The sequence below is a fragment of the Patiria miniata genome, unplaced genomic scaffold, assembly GCF_015706575.1.
Source record: "Patiria miniata isolate m_02_andy unplaced genomic scaffold, ASM1570657v1 HiC_scaffold_2, whole genome shotgun sequence".
Taxonomy (NCBI): domain Eukaryota; kingdom Metazoa; phylum Echinodermata; class Asteroidea; order Valvatida; family Asterinidae; genus Patiria; species Patiria miniata.
The window spans coordinates 4,687,287-4,706,265 of record NW_024037058.1 but is presented as its reverse complement, the minus strand read 5'-3'; the positions used below and the strand labels follow the sequence as shown (position 1 = coordinate 4,706,265).

Genomic DNA, 18,979 nt, shown 5'->3' with positions numbered 1-18,979 from the left:
TAAAAGAGACAAAATAAGCAAAAACCTCTGAGTTTTCTCTGAACATTTGTTGATTTGAGTTGCTTTGTGCAAGTTTATGTAAAACTTTTTGTAATCGGTACTTTTTATAGCGCCCTCTGTATTAGCGCTGCCAGCCAGCGATTGCGAGCGCCGAGCGGAACAGCGCGCCAAATTTGACAACAGCTCCGCGCCCAAAAACATCATGGAGGAAGCAAATCTCGCCTGCAGAACTCCTTCCCACACGATGGCCTTGCGCCAGAGGAGGCCCCGAAACGTCGAAAATGATACCTTGGGATCTCCGGTAGTCGCTAGGCCCTCATCTGGCTACGAGGCGGGCTTGATCGGCGAGAGATCGGCGCTGAATGCCGTCTCGCTGAACGTGGGTTTGACGGGTTTGGTACCGAGTCTGGAATCCAAGGCGGGTCGGCAACTGCGGACCGTCAAACGGGCCTGGGGCACGTTCAAAGCGGTAAGCATCTTTGTTTGTTAGTTATAACATGGAGGTAGAATTAGTTATACAGCACATAATCAAACCTCAATGATGGAAATGTTTTGGCAGAGATGGACAGGTTTGTATTGGATTTGGAGGCCCGACTTTGTAAACATTGACTGTCAGTGTCACACGCTGCGCGCGAATGTGGTGGTGCGGGGGAAGGGAGAGGGGAGGTTGGACCCAATCTGACACTAGATGACGCACTGTCCATAGACCTTGTTGCAAATCCTAAATTTTCTTTTAGTAAAATAGTAGTGAGGAGTAGGCCTACTCCTAGAACTATGAGGCTCCGCGTGAGTAGGCCTACCATGCCTACTACGTGCAAACAGCTGGAAGGTAAAAGGGGGCCATTTGTGATGATCATGCCTCCATCAGTCGATCACATTTTATAAATTCTAAGTCACGGCTCTGGAGGATTATTTTGAAAAAATGGGCAGTGAACATCTAAGATTGCCTACAGGATCGACCGATCGCGCAAGTGCATTGAGTGATACTACGCAGATCAACCGATTGCGCCCAAAGATTCCAGTCCAATGTTACTTTTGTAAGTTTTTGTCATGCCATTTGGCATAATGCAGTTAGCCTTTAGGCCTATCGATAATCTAGACCAATTTCTAGTTTTCTAGGCCATTGGGTATTCACTCAAGTGGCTGTGGCTGTGAGGCTCCAAGAAAAAGAGTTTTGTTTGGTTCTATATTTGCTGGTTTGGCGACTTCTTTAAATTTGGCAATTTTTTTCTCCAGCAAAAAGTTTCCATGAAGGAATGAGCAAAAAAATAACTTGGTCTATTTCATTTTTTTTGCACCAGAAAATGAAGCCCTCGGGTAGGAGAGGCAACGGCCGAGGAGCTAAGCGCCATCTCCTTGATATCACAGTCACTGCCAACCCGCGGACACCAGAGGGCGTGCTGCGCCTGATGAACTCCCCGCTTCCTTTGTCGGCCATCAGCACGCCCAGCAGCTTGCATCGTTATCGCGATCCGGTGGTGGTGACTCCCAGTACCCCGATGAGCGCAGTCAGGAGGTCAGAAAGAATCGCCAGACGAACGCCGACCCCTATGAAGATGACATCATCACGTGTCATACATAGGCAGATGCCAAGGAGGTGAATGGAGATATCTTGCAGTCACTTACAAAACAACCACTGTAGTTCCATTTTTCTCCAACCTCTTTTGAGAGCTCCTTGGATGGGACACACAGCTTTGCGGCGCGCGTACTGTAATGCATGATTTCCTGAATGTGCAAAAGCTATAGCCACCGCGTCTTCGCATGAGCATCAGACATGCATCGTCGACGCGCGAATACGTTCAAATTCAACTTGCCATGGTCTCCGAGACTCATCCCTATTCCAATAACTTTGGATACATTCAAATACGCAGTGGATAGATCGGGAACCAATCTAGGTCACCCCCAACTCCCCTTTTCTGGCCGTTGAAGGGGTACTTGTGCATGGAGCCAATAGCAGAGTTCTCAGCACAAATTCTTTAAATTCATGCGCGATCTGAAGTATGTTTTTCAGGTGGACTGTTTTGACAACTGATCTAGTTCTGGTTTTTTTTTTTACATTGTACATTTTGTATTTTGATTTGTAGACTGCAGAGCCCAGGAGCATTGACGAGTGAGATAAACAGGGTGACCTCTCAGCTGGATGCGCTGACACAGGGTATGAGTGTCTTTGAAGCCATGGAGACAGGAATCACCAAGTCCATTGCCAGACAAGAAAGGTACATTTAAGCCCGGTTCATACTCCACGCGAATGCAAAGCAAATTTGACATCAGGGGAGCTTTCGCTGCGTTCGCGTTCGCTTTCGCGCCGAGTATGAACCAGGCTTTACGCCTCTCTCAACAAATAAATGTGTTTTCAGACTCTATTTGGCCTGGTTTGTAATTAGGCTAACAATGAGAATGGGCCTAATTAGGGCAAAAATATATAGTTCTACTTCCGATTACCCGATACATGGCATTTGAAAGTGGGGTAGGTAGGTAATATTTTATTTTTTTTGGCAATTTTGTGTGTGTGTGTACAATTTATGTCTGCGTGTAGTCAAGGGTAAAAGGTAGGCATTTATGGTTTTTGAGATTTTTTCCCTCATTTCCTCCCCCCCCCCCCCAATTGGGGTAGGGCTGTAAAAATAGGGTAGGTAGGGTAACTGGAAGCAGAACATTTTTTTTGGGCCTTGCCATGTAACAAACTCAATAAGGACTGCAAACAATTTATTTTGAAAGGTTTGCAAATAGGCCTACTTGGATCAGAAGATTCCCTATTTTTTCCACTTCACACATACATGTGTATAAATTACAAATTTAAAAACACCTTTTAGTTAAGCAAAGTTTTGAACTTCATCTTTTTTCGTTATTTCTGATTTGCGCTGTGGTGCTGTCAATCGCTCAGAATATGGAATTCTTTTTGCCCTAGAAGTTGTGTTTTTAGAAAGCAAGTCTGAATTACATAAATTTCATGAATGGCTGTCTAGAACTGATTTGTTGCTCGATAAAGTATATTATTTCAGGGTCCTCACTTGTATACACACCATTGAATAAGTTGGTGCACACTACATTTGATACAATTCAGCATTAGGTCAGTCAACCATTGGAGGAAAAGTTAATAAGTTTTATGTTGAAGAATAGCTGTTTAAAACCAATAATCAGCCAAATTTTTCACTTTGCAAAATATACGTTGGTAATATTCACAAACAGACACTCTGTAGAATTTCTTGTGCTTTGTGCTTCTTCTTGGTAACAGTTCTATGGAACTACAGACCGAATCAAAGAAAGACGAGTCGGCCAAGAAAGAACTGAAAGGCAAACGAACCAGCAGCCTGACCAGTCTGAAGGAGAACTTTCAGAAACGCTTGAAGAAACAAACCACTGGTGGGGAGACTAGTGCAGAGGAGACTCCTGGAGACAAGACTAAGACTGATGCCAGGTAGTTTGAATTACTCATTGCAGAAGAAAAGAACACTACAAAAGTTAATCCTTTACTTTGTATGAGATAACTTTCCATGCACAAGCATGTTTTGGAAATACAGTTTAAGCTGTCAACGGTAACCTTCGACATCCACAGTTATCCTGCAAACTTGAAAGTTGAATGTTGTTTTGTGGCTTGCGCTTACGGTCACAACAAGGCACTCAGGCGTGGTGCTTAAACAACTGAAACAATAGGCTTAAATGTGTTACCAAATCTCATGAAATGAGTATAACTTTTAAGCAAATTCTTTGCATTCACTTAATGAGTCTTCATATGTGATACAAAGAGCACACTCGGCCTCCCATCACCATTTCAATTTATCAATCATTTAGATATATATCTGATTTCATGCAAATTTGATTTGGTAAAACAATAAACTTTATAACTCAATAGTATCCGCTGTCACATATTAATTATTTGGTAGGATTGGTTCAAATTTGTCACTCTGAAGTACTCGAAAAACTTTCACAGGTTTTACTTATTAAATTTGAACTTAGTTGCTAAATTTCTTTGGAAACACATTTAGTAAATTCTTAAAAGTAGAACAGTGCCCTGCAGTGGTGACAAGCCGTAGCATAGTAAAGGGCACTGTTCTACTTTTAAGTATTTCTTAAATTTGAACTCAGTTGCTTTATTTCTTTTGAAGAATGTTCAATAAATACTTAAAAAGAATAGAGCGCCCTGCAGTGGTCACAAGCTGTCGCATAGTAAAGCCATTGTGTCTTCTCTCCTATCCTAAGCAATGGAACTTCAACTGTAAAGATGCAGAAAGGCCGGCGCGAGAGCAGCTTGACAAACCTGAAGAACAGCCTGCAGAGAGGTGTTCGAACAAGAAAGGGGCAACACCCGGCAACAGATGAGGAGCAGATGAACGGTTACCTTGACGACGCTGATGAAGATGAAGACGCACCGCTTATGATGTAGTTAATGTTGAAAATGAGACATGTGTCTGCTGTGGACTACGTGCATAAGTACCCCCCCCCCAGTTACAAATTGAAAGTTTAGGAAGGCCAGTGGGAAGGACTTAAACGGGCAATTCCAACATTGTGAAGGGAAGTGGAATGTAATAAGTAAGATTTGAGGCTTTGCATGGTGGAGATACTAAATAATGAGAGGTTTGCAGAAACACCATGTGCGAATAATTTCTCAACTAAGAGAATGGTTCTGAAAAGAACCAGAGGTATAACTCAACGTTCCGGTCAGTATGCTCTGACTCTCCTGAAGACGGTCAGAGCATACTGACCGCAACGTCGAGTTATACCTCTGGTTCTTTTCAGAACCATTCTCTTAGTTGAGAAATTATTCGCACATGGTGTTTCTGCAAACCTCTCATTATTCAGAGAAATGATCCAAAATGCCTAGCCTGTAATCTCCTTGACCATTACTGAATGATGGGTCTATAAGATTTACGAAATGTATTTTTTGTTTTTATTTACTGAGCTCCTAAAAGCTCTGCCACGGACAATTACATAATCCTGAAATTGCCCAAACGCATTGCCAATGGCGCCCGACGCTCACGCCAAGCTGCTATCGGTTTTACGGGCTCACAATAAAATTCATTGAGCAGGCTTGTGCCACATGTGAATACGAAGTGGCACTCTCAAAACACCATTTACTATTTGTGCACAGAGTCCATATTAGAAGTAGACATTAGGTGTCGAATGGTGGTGGTGTGAATTCTGGTTATGGGTTAAGTGTGCCTTGATAAGTGAATAGTTGCAGGGTATTGTTGCATTTATGGGTGATATTTTGAGAGATTTATAAAAACAAACGCCCTGATATTTTTGCTCTTGAAAAAGCCTAATGGTTGTCATAAATACTCATTTCATTACTTCATGTATATTCACTTTGAAGTTAGCAGCCATTTTTGAGTGGGTTTTGTAGTTCAATAACAATGAATGCACAAGAAGGCTGCTCATATGATTCCTCATGTAAGTTGATGGAACCAAAGAACGCACCTGAACAGTGGCTGTAGGGATCTACAGTGAAATCTCGAGAAGTCAAAACCTGCTTCCTCGAAAACTGTTCTAGCTCAAAAGTAAGGACTTATTCCTGTCAGTTATTGGAAAAAAATCTATTTGCTAACTCACAATTTGAGCTCATTTCCCTGAGGTTTGACGCATTGAGATTTCACTGTATAAACAGGGAGTAGTCACATTTATACATGTAGATACATGTAGATTAGTGTTTGTATTAGTGCTTGTAGAAAAAAAGGTCAGTCTTACAATATATCCTGGGATATTACTTTCAAAGTGCTTCTAAATTGAGATCAGTAGAAGGAGTCTCAATGGTGCCAGAGGATTCCAGTAAGGAAACTGCATGTCCATAAGGAAATATTCATATATTTTTTTGAAAACACAGCCAAGCCAATATAAAGAAAATGTGCCAGAAAAAAAAAATCCTCAAAGGCTGTCAATTTTTTGGTGAGAATCAAACTATATTTCACAAAAGTTCTATGTGTTGAGGCCAGTGTTTGAAATACATGTTTCTCAATGGTTTTGAGAACGAGAGCTCCTGAAGGAGTTAGTGATGCAGCTGAAGCTTGAAATGGTGCCCAAGTTTCAGAACTGGCCAATAGGTCATGGACGATGGATCAAACAAATTTTAAGATTGTAACTGCAGTGTTAAGTTAATTTTCAATCACAAATTGTTTTTGGTGAAGGGAATGATTTAAAGCGTTAGGAAATCTCCAAGAATGTCTTTGGAGCGTCAGATTTAAATTTTTTTCTTGATCACAGAGAGGGCTAACCTGTGGGCCTTATGCACGAGTCGGCCATATTGAATTGAAAGTGAGGTAAAATCTAAAATTTTGGACTGGCGAAGAGAAAGGCAAGCAACTTAATTACTAATTAATTCCAGTCTGCTTCAACGAATAATTAAAAAATTGTAATTAAACAGCCCGAATGTTTAAAAGCCAGTTTAAAAAAAAGGAGTAAAATAAAGCTGCATTTTGCCTGCATAAATAGTCTGGTGCCATCCCATTAAACAGTTAACAATTAATGAAACACATTCAGGGAACTCGACATAAAGGCCAACTCGTGCATAAGGCCCATAATTGCCTCTGTGACTCATTGAATCACATAATTCTATTCAATTATTGATTCAAAATCCCTATTCACTGGAACTACATTGTTTTTCATGTATCTCGTATAATGTTATTGTGTATCCTGCGTACACAATGGGCCATGTTTAGCCCATTACAGGGTAATCCTACACAATAGCACTGCCCGGCTTTGTACTAGCCAGTGCACTCTGGGACAGTTTACTTGGTTTGTTTTCCAATTTGTACTTAGGCCAAAAAAAAATGGCCATCACTTGGAAATGACATACCATCTTTATATGGGCAAGACGCATCAGACAAAGAGGCCAAAATGATGTCACTGTATGAAATTTATTATTTTTTCATTTAAAAAAAAAGGAGACGGCTTCCAAAAGGAAGTGGGCGGGGATGCTAAACAAGTTTTTTTTTGTATTTGGCCTTAGAGCAGCCACAAATTTGGCATCCAAGCAGAACATAAATGCTGCACTTAACTTTTTTTTTACAAATTTTATACAAAACGGTGTTTCTCAAAGTTTGGATGAGAATTATGTTTTCATGATTGTGCTTATAATGTAAAATGTGTAATCTCTTTCTTGTGGTTTTTAACTTTTGTAATCCTTGCCTGCTTAAGAAGTATTATCTTTTAATATCTTTCATCTTATGGAATTTTGTGTAAATATATATTATTGGATTATTAATTCACAGGTACTAAATCTATATAACCAATACATAAAATGTATTATTTCTTTTTGCCCAAACATACAGTATGTGTATGGAACATGTCTAATGAATTTATGTCCAATTGCAGAAAAAAAAGTGCAAATGTTTTTAGTTGGTTTTGAGACAGGTTGATAAAGTTTACTTTGAAAGTTTGTTAAATTTTATAAGTTATTTTTTTTTTTAATTCGTTCAGAAGCAATATTGTCAAAAAGTACACTTAGTTATTTTCTTCTTATAAATTTATGACAGCCAAAAAAGGAAGAAACAATTCTGAAATATTTTTCCTGAGTGGCGCACGACCTTTTGTCACCTCAGTGGAGCTACTGAAGTTTCATTTTTTGTTCACCCCGAATTTTAAAGAGGCAGTTCGACCAACTTATTTTCTTATCTATCGATGCATGCTTATATTTAATCTTACATGAATGCAATATTTTTATTTAAAATTAATGCGTAGACTGTATTGATACGTACAACTTACTACATGTAATCACATGTTATTCGCATGTTAATTTTGTGGATGTCACTTCAAACATGGTTGATTAATAAATACACATCAATATGTACATGTTGTAATGTGAAATATTGGACTGTCATGTCTACATGGATGTCATAAATGTTCATACACGCATTCAAAATTCACTGGAATCAAAATAAATCAAACAGGAGAAACAATCCACAATGTTGATAGTCTGTGTAGGGGTTAGACTTTATTAGTGTCCAATCTATTCCAGTTTTTGGATAATAATATCCCAAATTGTTTTGCAAAATCGCCCCCCCCCCCCGCTTTTCTGAAATCCCATAATTTTCAAAGCTCATGCATGTCAAATGATAAAAACAAAACCAATATGGTGATGAATACAAATTTATAGAGCCACCATTTTTGTTGGGGGGGTGAAACTTAGTGGTCATAAACCCATTCCTCAAACTAGTGCTGAAATAGTGTCTTAGCTGTTTTAACCTCATTTTCGATTTTCGTGGACCATATTTTCGTGGACCATATTTTCAAAAATATTTTTCATACATTTTCCGACGAGTAGAAAGTTGCACAAAATATGTTTCTAATAAAAGTTCATCGCGTCGTCCTTTAACATTTAGAAAAAAAATCCTCCGTAAATCGCTTGATACAAAATGCGAGTTTCAGGCTGTTGAATGTCATGCATGCCTCCCTCACCAAAAATACAAAAATGCAGATGGACACCAATATAAACATTCCAAAAGCTGCATTCACTTTTTCATTTTGTAAAGTCCATCTAGTGCAGGGCTCTGTAATAAGTCGTGGTGAGAAATCTTGTTAAAATCGCACCTTAGACATGTTAGAAGCAATTTTCCAGACTGTTTTTTAAACAATGAGCCTGAAAGATCCACTGACCCATAGAGTGTACGAGAAATATAGCGATATTATTTAAACAGGGAACCAGTTTACTTTTCGCCTGCCAACTTAGTCTCTCTTCCAGCAAGTTTTAAGATGTGACTTTTTAAACCAACAAGTACTAAAAATAATGTAAAAACGTTTCGAGAAATAATGTAAAAACGTTTCGAGAATCCAGTGATGCGTAATTATGTGAGTATGAGTTTTGCAAGATTTTTAAGGTGTTTCCATTCATTAGAACTTTTTTTGAGGGAATACAAATTTGCTCTAGTGTGGAGAAAACCGCTGCCACTTCGTGAGGAGTCTAATGACGACGGCGACGAAATCTAATTCGCGGGTACTTTGCATGCTTTAGTTTCAGGACGGTTTTGTCGCTCGCCGTATGCGAAGGTCATGTACGTTTTCTCTGGTGGTTTTTCCGTTTTTGCTGTGAGATATTGCCGTTTTTGGGCCAGCTTTTGTGTTGGACACCTTTCGGGACTGTTTAGGGATTTGCAAGTTCGACCGTGTCTTGTGCCTCAGTAGGGAAGTGACTTCGTCTGGAATAATTGTCACGGACGGACTGCGGCCATTTCGTCAGTTCGGAGATGGAGGCCTCGTCGCGACTGGACAACGGAAATTTCGCCCGCGGCTCGGACTCGGAGTTACGTTCACGCATGGACATGATGGAGGTAGGAAAAATATGTTGAAGAATCGTTGTCAATAGTCTGAGTAATTTGCTAGTTCTTGTCTTAGTAGGCCTGAGTAGGCCTACTTGTATTTAGTTTCAATCTCACTAAATGTTCCTATATTTTATATGGTGTATGTAGGCAAATTGCAAGCAAGGTTGAGACCTTGCTTGCGATTTGTTGAAAGTTCGGATGATATTATTTACCTCTGCTCATTCTGAATTCATCATTCTTGTAACCACAAACTGTTGGGTGCACATGTAACCTGAAAAATTTGACACACTTGGGGGAAACTTGCACGAACATTACTCTGGGGATTAGGCCTAACGAACCAAACTAAACACAGAATCTTTTAATGGAAAAACGGCGAAAGAAAATGAAATAATAGAGTCAGGAAACAAAAATGTAGATTTCCACACACACACAAATATATTTGCAAAAACTTCAAGACTTAGCAAACAAGCAACTGTTATTAACAAACCAAAACAACTGAATCAAAAATATTATGGACCAAACCAAAATACAAATCAAACTTTAAAATATGAAGAACTTGAAATCCAGATCAAAACATAGAGCCAAATAAACTAACGACAAAGACTAAAACCAACATTTAAAATCAAACAGAGCAAAATGAGCGAAGGCACTTAAAAAATCCTTATAATTAAAACCCAACAGAGGGTGCAATAATGGTCTTAAAGCACACACTGACTGAAAGTGAAAGTCTGATGTAAACAAGAAAATATAAGAAACGATTGTTTGGGTCCTAGCTCTACGATCTAAGCAAGTCTCTGTCATACTAAGGAAGTTGGAAGACCCGATTCCTGGATTAGCACATCGTATGTCCTTCTGTCTCCTAACTCTATGCACAGGTCAGTCAACCATGGGAGAAAACAACTATAGGAAGTTTTATATCAAAGCACATGGTCAAGAATTAAAAAAAAAAGCATAATGAAATTTTCTGGAAATCTAAAATGTAACTGAATTTACAGTCACACTAACTGAATAAACTAAGGTCAAGTCTATCTTTCAATTAAATTGAAACAATTAAGAAACCTTCTCCTTCCAACTCAAAATGCGACTTTCATGAAAGTCATGACACTAAAGCTCCATAAATGAAAATAGGATCAAAAAAAGCCAACTATCATTAAAAGAAGAAAACACTTAGTCATGAGCAAAATAATCACGGTAAAAAGAAACAAAGTTAAAATCCAAACAGTTACACATGTATAAAACTTCAAACGACAAAATAATACATTTTTAACAGTTACATCATTTTGGCCCCTTTGTCTGTTGCATCTCGCCCATTTAAAAGTGATTTGTCATTTCCTGAGTCCAAGTGGCGGCCATTTAAAAAAGAAAAAAAATGGCGGCCATCTTGAAAAATAGCCCGATGGGACAGCCATCTTGGAGGGAAAAAAGCCGCGTCGCCGCACCACTTTTGGGGCAAGCTCCATACCAGAAACCGGAGACTTTTTTTGGCCTAAACATGTTTTTTTTTACTTGGCCGAAAACTCATACTTGATGGTCTGCTGTATTGAATGTAGCTGTACTGAATCAACAAGCAGAGGGGCACTCAAAATGCACTGCAACTTTTAATTGGCTGTGCCACACGCACACAAAATGCACTGCAACCTTTAATTGGCTATGCCACACGCACTCAAAATGCACTGCAACTTTTAATTGGCTATGCCACACGCACTCAATATGCACTGCAACTTTTAATTGGCTGTGTCACACGCACACAAAATGCACTGCAACCTTTAATTGGCTATGCCACACGCACTCAAAATGCACTGCAACTTTTAATCGGCTGTGCCACACGCACACAAAATGCACTGCAACCTTTAATTGGCTATGCCACACGCACTCAAAATGCACTGCAACTTTTAATTGGCTATGCCACACGCACTCAATATGCACTGCAACTTTTAATTGGCTGTGTCACACGCACACAAAATGCACTGCAACCTTTAATTGGCTATGTCACACGCACACAAAATACACTGCAACCTTTAATTGGCTATGACAAACGTATACAAAATGCACTGCAACCTTTTCTCAAATCAGATATCACTCGCAATTAAAGCATGCAAATTAAATTTACAATATGGTACTGAATAAACTACTTGACAGTGTAGGGTTAAAAGAATTTGGACTGATTAAGCATTCACAAATTGTAGATGCTAGTCGGGAAAACTGGACGTGTACATTCAAGACTAACACCACGATATCCATAAGCATGCATTAACAAAGTCTTGCCTTATTATGACAAGTGAGACCTGGCAAAAATGTGTGCCTATAGGCATAATACCATTAACAAACAAGCTGTTTTTCTTTGAGATGACGATACAATATTACACGATGAAATGTGTGAATATATTAATACAAAACCTACATCCACAACTTCAAAATAAAAAATGGCAATAAGAAAATTCCAAACCAACCTTGTCATACAGGCCCATATTTTGTGGGACTAGTCCTCTACTTTTGTTTGCTTCACTTATTACTTTGTTCAAAAAAATAGTTTCTTTTGACTTGTTTTGATTTGAAGGATTAAAACATTTCACCTTATTGGCACTTGACAAATATAACAGGCATGGTAGTTAGGCCGACAGCCTTTAAAAGACGTTGAAACGTATAAATGGCTAACCAAGCATTACAAAAACCCATGCATAATATGACATTGTTACAGTGGTTACAGTCCACCTCACAAACACACTGATCAGTGTACGCAGCTCAGACCAGGACTGAGAAACACGATACATGTTGGCCCTATGTATAGTAAGCCTCTTTGTGATGATACAAACTCTGCACACAAAATAATTTCAAAGCAACGGATATACAAACATATTCAAAGTTTCAAAATATGTTATATAAAAAATGTACATAAAAACCCTGATTCTCAATGTGTAATCTGGTATTAATCCATCGTTCTCATTCGGTACATACAATAATGTTTTTAGAATGTTCGAAAATGTAACGTGATACTTGTAATGCTTGAACAATTAATCTATTATGTACCGACGCTGGCCAACTTCCTCATTATACTGGTGCAAATTTAATTCACAGCCAAATGAGGGAAGATGTATTTTTACATGTCTTATCAATCAAATATCGCACCTAAAACCTGATTTCCTTATCGTCTCAAAGCCTTATTATCCATCATGCTATTGGTTCAGTTTTTTTGTAAATAAAAAAAAGGAGCGACAGCTTGTTCTTTGGAATGCCTGATTATTATTATTATATATGATGGAAAACAAAAGAAAGAATTGAAAAGTTAAATCAAATACAATGAAACAAAGTACTCAGGCTCACTTTTAGTTTGAATTTAGGTGTACATGAAATAATTATTTGGATGTAATGAAATAGGACCTACACCTTATCGCCCAATTGAACTTCATATTCAACCTTTATAAATACATTTGCTTTTTGCGCATTTTTTTTATTTATTTGCAAAAAAGGCTCTAGTCCTCAAACGACATTATTTTACTTGCGATCATGTATTTTGTGCAACTTTATACTCCTATGATGTATGAAAATCGTTTGACATCCCTATTTGGCATATGGAAATGTGCACTTCTTTGAACTTTTAGATTTTCTCTAACAAATTAGAGCGCTGTTCCTGTGATGTTATTTCAAGAAAACCCTGGTCAGTTTAGGGTTTTTTGTTCAAATTGTTAGCCCAAAATGTGCTCATTGAAAGATTTGTGAGAAATCTTTGCTTTGCTCATTCGCCTACTGATGCCATGTACTGAAATAACAAATCACCAAAGGAAAGAAAAGCTACGACAGGAAAATTCTGGAAAATTTTGATGCTGAAATTGCTGTAACATTGAGGTTTCTGCCTAAAACGACATCACACTTTTGCTCAAGTATTACATGCATATGCAAAGTCTCATTAGCATAAAAACACAAAAATTCCGACTACTTTTTTTTTTTAGTGATCTACACGTAAAACGTGCCCTTTTGGAAGTACCCTGTTTTTGTGAAGGCCCATTTTTACATTTTGGTACATGGATTGTCCTTCATGTTTTATGGCTCTGTATAAGTCATCAGACGGCAACGATATCAAAGGCAAGCTTACGGTTCGAGTAACTTCAGGTAGCACTTCCGGTGCGCCCCTTGTGTGTGTCAAATGGGGTCCTGTGGTTTTATGCCGGCGCATGGGAATGCGAGCCACGCCTTTCGGCCGCAGCACTTGCTGATGGGTGGTCATCTGTGATGTATGTGTTGTATTTGAATCTTCGTCTTCCTTAGATCGTTTACCTGTGGTCGAGCTGTTCGGATGGCAAGCCGTCATTTCCTTGCTTCTTATGCGGTCATGTCTCGGCAAATGTACTGCGTTATTAGAGCATCGGGTGCCTGGAAGAGGGTCGTAAGGGCGAAAAATGGATCAAAAGGTCAAATTCGGATTTTTCCAGTCATCGATAGAGCTTGGAAATATTCTTCATTTGATATACATTTTGTCTCAAAGGGCTACGTCATTCTGACGTAATTAAACGTAAACAAAGGTTGTAAGGAGGTTTTTCATAAATGTTGTGCCCGGCAAAAGGTCTTTATCGTGTAATTTTAATGTAACAAAAGTATGTTCCAAGCGCGCTACGTCCCACTCAAGTGGGTAGGCAAAGCTTGCAATTCCCAGAAAAGGTCGTAAGGATTTAACATGCCGCTTAAGCGTACGTTTAAGGCTTGGGAATTTTCCAGTAGAAGGTCGTTAGAAGAACAATTAAATTACTTCACAATGAAGTAATAGTTTGACATAAAAATGCAAAATATTTTTTTAATTATTAACGAATTCAATTCATTACTCAAAATTTCAAACTTATGTGATTTAAGAGCACAAAACCTTTCAACTTGATTATCTCTAAAAGTGGTTATTGCGAGCCTGGGCTGCTTACGACCATTTCCTTGTCACAAGATTGTATAATGACGTCGCGTGGCCGAACCGTCTCATTTCAGCTACCTTGACTATTTGCGCCGCTTTCAATAATCGCAGTTACAGAGCATATCATACAGATCTGTTAGTGTGAACGAGGTGTCTTCGACTAACGACCGATAAAAGATGGCATTTGGCAAATAGGAAGGGAATTCAAACTTCTCAAAATGGCAAGCCTTACCTTTTTCAAAGACGTGGTCGGCAAGATTCGTCTGTCGTTTCTCCCCATCAAGGTGAGCACATTGTGTCTGGAAACCTTCGGTGCCTATTGGGATTGGGGGACAAGGCTCAAACAACTCGGTGCACGGCTGAAAAGGTTGCTTCTGCGGGGAAACACATTTTTAGTTTAGAGGATAGGGCATGATGAACATGTACCCTTGAGAAAGCTTGACTGGCTTACTTTGTTTTGGTCTCCGTTGTTCTGTGCATTAGGCTACATTAAAAGTTAAATTGACCTGTAATCAAAAGACAACTGGATTTCGCCAATCAGCTTATAATTGAATGGGGCTTCATACAGCTTCTTCAGGATTGTCGATCTGAAATTCGCATGGTATATAAGCTTATGTTTTAGGGCCGTTATAACTGATTGAAAGGTTTGCCATTCAGTGGCGAGGGGGGGGGGCGCTAGGCGCTCTAAACACCCTCCCTGGACCGAAAAAAGTAGAAACATGCAGAACAAAAGCTGCATCCGGCCCGTGTCATTATACTCCTATACACAAAGAATCCAAAAAATGCTTGATTCTCCACAAATATATACTCACAGTCTCAGAAGAACTTGTCGCCTGCTCATGGTGATGCTCAGAATGATCAAGGTCGACTTGGGTAGCAAATTCAGTGGTGTCTAAAATAAAAGGACAGATAAGGGAATATGGAACGAATGAAAGTCAACGGGTCCGTCGTATTATAGTGTATATGCAAGACTGTATTCGCCAATTTGCCTTACCGGTGTTCATGAAGTAGGAACGGCCTTTGCGGTACTGGCTATGTTCGAACGTCATGCAGATGGCTAGCTCACAAGCTGCAGATTTCTTTACGTCTTCGGTCAGTAGAATCTTTGAGAGTTCTGCTGCAAGTTCCCCGGACAAACACTTCTCATAGAACGTGTCTAGGCCTTTGAGATGACAGAACTGGACTACCATTCGTATAGACCCTTCATCAATTTTAAGTACATGTCCGCCGGAATTTTCAACTTTTGCCGCCAGGTTTTCCAAGATTTGGGGCCTCTGCGTAACGGACGCCTTCAATCTGTCAAAGACTTCTTTCGTTTTGGAATTCATGTTGACCCCACTTTCAGCATCAATCACTTGCAAGGGTACAACACAGTCTGCAAAAAAAAAGAGAGGAGAATACGACTTGTGTTGAAATTATCCTTCAAATCTTAAGTAAATATATACATTATTGTTATTATCTAATGAAGGCACACTATATACAGTGATTCCATGCCCATACAGCGGGACTGTTCTAAAATCATTGTCTTTTAAGTAATTTCCACTTACTGCAAGACTGTGTTTTGACATTGTTCCCTTCGAAATATAAGATGGCATTTTCACTGCTATCTAGGTATACTTTGGTGGTGAACGAGTAGATAATTGTTTCTCCCTTCGATGACGATGATGATGCCGTTGTTCTCGCCCCTTCATCTCTCAGATTCAAGATTATACGCGCGGGCCCTTTTGTTAATTTAAAATCTTCGTATAAGCTTTCGGACTTGTACCCAAGGAGAATTTTCCCTGTCACGTCTTCTTCGTAGAACTGAGTCGCTACAGAGTCAGGGAAGTCGTTTTGGAGTAGCCATTCTCGAACGTGTTCCTTCGACCAATCGCGGATACTTGTTGGTAGTTGAACACGAATATCCTTGGCATCCTTTTCTGAAACATGCAATGTATAATACATCAAAGAGTGCGTTAATATTTCGTCATTGCTTACTTTATCATGATTCTATCACACTCAACGTATGACTTCTGTAATAAGTAGGCCTATGCTCGTAATCTATAATTTCAAATTATTTTTCTTACCAATGTTCTTGAAGAAGTTAAACCCTTTTCGGTACTCATTCTCACTGAACGTGACTTGAATGGCCAGCTCGTCGCTCCCTGCATCTTTCTTGATATCCTCGCTGAGAAGGATCCCGGCGAGTTCTCGCCCGAGTTCACCCGATGAACACTTCTCCTTAAACCTTTGAAGGTTTTCGAGGGATTGGAATCTCAAGTGAAACCGTATGGATCCCTTCGTTATTTGGAGGAGTTCCCCACCGGCATCTTTCATTACTTTCCCAAGCTCATTTAGGATGCCAGCCGCCCTTGTTTCGGCATGCTCATCATTAATAGTGGTAGCGATGGGGACCGCATGCACTATACCAGAAGTGCACACCACCGATGAGACATAAAGGTCTGAAGATTGAAATAAAATGAGGATAAATTAATGTAGGCTGGAAAGGTCATCAGGCAAATTTGAATATTGTGACGTTAATTAAATTGGCCCATCACAACAATCGCAAATGCGACAAACAATTGTTAAGATCGCAAAAGCGACAAATTATTATCGCAAAAATAATAATTAAAAAAAAAAATTCATTTACATTCCAGTGATTATGTAATATATGTACGACTGAAATGTTTAATACTTACTGATGGATTCTGAGATGCTTTCCGTAGACGTTTCCGCGTCGATCGAGCCGGCTTGCGCTTTCAGAGGTAAACGAGAGAGTATTAGGTTTTCAATCCGGTTAGTTTGTTCTCTAACATCTTGTTGAAGTGTGCCCGGTTGGTCCTGAGGAATGCATTGTTGATATAATTTTTTGACCGACATCGTTACTACTTCGTCTGACAGCAGTGGTAGACAGAAACATTTGACTTAGGAAGCCTGAAGACTCATCTGCCAAAAGGTGGAACTTGGTTGCAAAATACATTGAGGCAATAGATTATCAGAAGTGCACGTAGTCTCATGAACTTTCTGCAACAAAAGCTATTTATCTGGAACTTTCTTTAACAAAAGATTTTCTTCCCGTTGGTCCGTGCGTGCATATAGGCATATATGCAAAGCCAGAATGGGGCTATAGTACGCACTCAGGGAAGGTATTGAAAATTAACAATTAAAATAAAAACAAAGTATCACAATGAAAACAAATCTCTTCTCTACGATAAAACGGCTTGTTTTGGTGAGAGCAATAATACTTATCAAAAACTGAGTAAGTTATCGAAAATCAAGGTACCATTTTATAGCAAAACTAAATTCGGTTGCGATAAACTCGTCCATGGTTTTCTGATGTACAACCTTTGGGGTAAATGGTACAGGCTGCACAACCAACAGAGATCCCCGAGAGTCGATTGGGAAATACGCGGGGATTTTGTTCGCGCATAATGACTATATATACCCGCTTTAATTTTCTTTCATTCGAGAAAAATCAGGCGTTCTTCTGATCATGAGGAAATCTCGCTGGGGCGTATTCGGCAAACCGTTCTCGTGTTGAATGAACACGGGAACAGTGAGAAAAACAGCAACAAGTATATCTGACTTTTAAGCCGGCCGATTTTGTGCGACCTGAGTGTAACTGCGACAATATTAAAACGATTGGCAATCAGTTGGCGCTCAAAAAAAATCAACAGTCGCAAGAGTAGACAAATTTCAACTTCTGCGACGTGTTCCGCGACATTCACACGATTTCTCAGTTATGTGTCCTGAGCATAATGTTGTGCTTTAATGCCGACGGTTCCGTCGTGGCGCAAGCAAATCGGGGTTGAACTTGAGGCCAGCTTTAGGCTCCTACCGCAACTGGCGTTAACTTTTGTTCATCAAAATGAAAAAAAAAATCATTCAATACGGGAGCACTATTTACACTGTAAAAAAAAAGAGTACTGTCAGTGTATTTTAGTTGTATACCGGGACATCATTGAGAGCATCTCCTGTTCATAAATCATTGTGTGGTTTGGCCGAGTTTCTGTATTGAAATGGTGTTCATTGAACTCTGTTGTATTGTGCGATCAGCAGCAGCAGCGTATGCAGCTTTTGATGTCGGGGGGGGGGGGGGGGGGGGCAACCGCACCATCCGCGCCAAAATCCGGAATGTAGACAATGGGGGCGCTCTTCAAAAATGACCGTTATTATGCATACTACATATTATATGCACATAATAACGGCGCATTGTAATGGTTGTTGAGCGGGTTTTCTTTGGTGGGATTGATGTCAGAAAAACTCTATAAATATTTATTTAAATCATTGCTGACAAAAAAAGTTGTCAAAAAATCTGCCAGGGGGCAAAGTGCCCCCCTGCTGGATATGCCACTGATCAGCAGAGAAGATCATGTGTATACTAGCTTGCCATCACTGGAATCCACAATGAAAGATTGTGTAAACGCCCATAGACATCCTGTGTCATCCAGCAACTGATGGCAACATCCCATTCAGCAGTTTACAATTTATAAAATAGATTCAGGTAACACCATCGAACATTGCTTCCTCTTTAATGAGGTATATTGTGCATGCAGTCCATAGCTACAGCAAGGTTTGCTTTATCTTTGGCCTCCAGTGCAAATGCAGCTGGCGGTATCCATGTGTGTTCACAGGGTGAAAAAAGGTTTAATGCATGACACTGTCGGAGTTCTTCGCATATAAAAAACGCCCGTCCTCTCTCTCGAAATCACCAATTCAGGCAGTGTTTGCAGTTGTGACGAATATGCATGCAATTCCCTCCAGTATCCCATAATATCATAGTGTTGTACAATAATCATAGAGCTGCATGACAATAATACAGTCCACATCACAAACACACTGATCATTGTCATGTAGC

General features: G+C 39.5%; 1 protein-coding gene across 1 annotated transcript; it reads left to right on the top strand.

The window, feature by feature from the left end:
- Nucleotides 1–127: 127 nt before the first annotated feature.
- On the top strand, nt 128–4,543 carry LOC119726119. Its single transcript, XM_038197727.1, has 5 exons — nt 128–469; nt 1,302–1,597; nt 2,085–2,216; nt 3,236–3,418; nt 4,201–4,543. The coding sequence occupies exons 1-5, from the start codon at nt 203–205 to the stop codon at nt 4,382–4,384; spliced, it is 1,062 nt and encodes a 353-aa protein (XP_038053655.1). The 5' UTR covers nt 128–202; the 3' UTR covers nt 4,385–4,543.
- The last annotated feature ends 14,436 nt before the right edge of the window (nt 4,544–18,979 follow it).

What these genes read in the sequence shown, in the direction of transcription:
- LOC119726119 (XM_038197727.1), top strand. Translation starts at nt 203, where the DNA reads ATGGAGGAAGCAAATCTCGCCTGCAGAACTCCTTCCCACACGATGGCC. An exon ending in CATAGGCAGATGCCAAGGAG is followed by an intron (nt 1,598 to 2,084) that starts GTGAATGGAGAT and finishes TTTGATTTGTAG; the next exon opens with ACTGCAGAGCCCAGGAGCAT. An exon ending in TCCATTGCCAGACAAGAAAG is followed by an intron (nt 2,217 to 3,235) that starts GTACATTTAAGC and finishes TCTTGGTAACAG; the next exon opens with TTCTATGGAACTACAGACCG.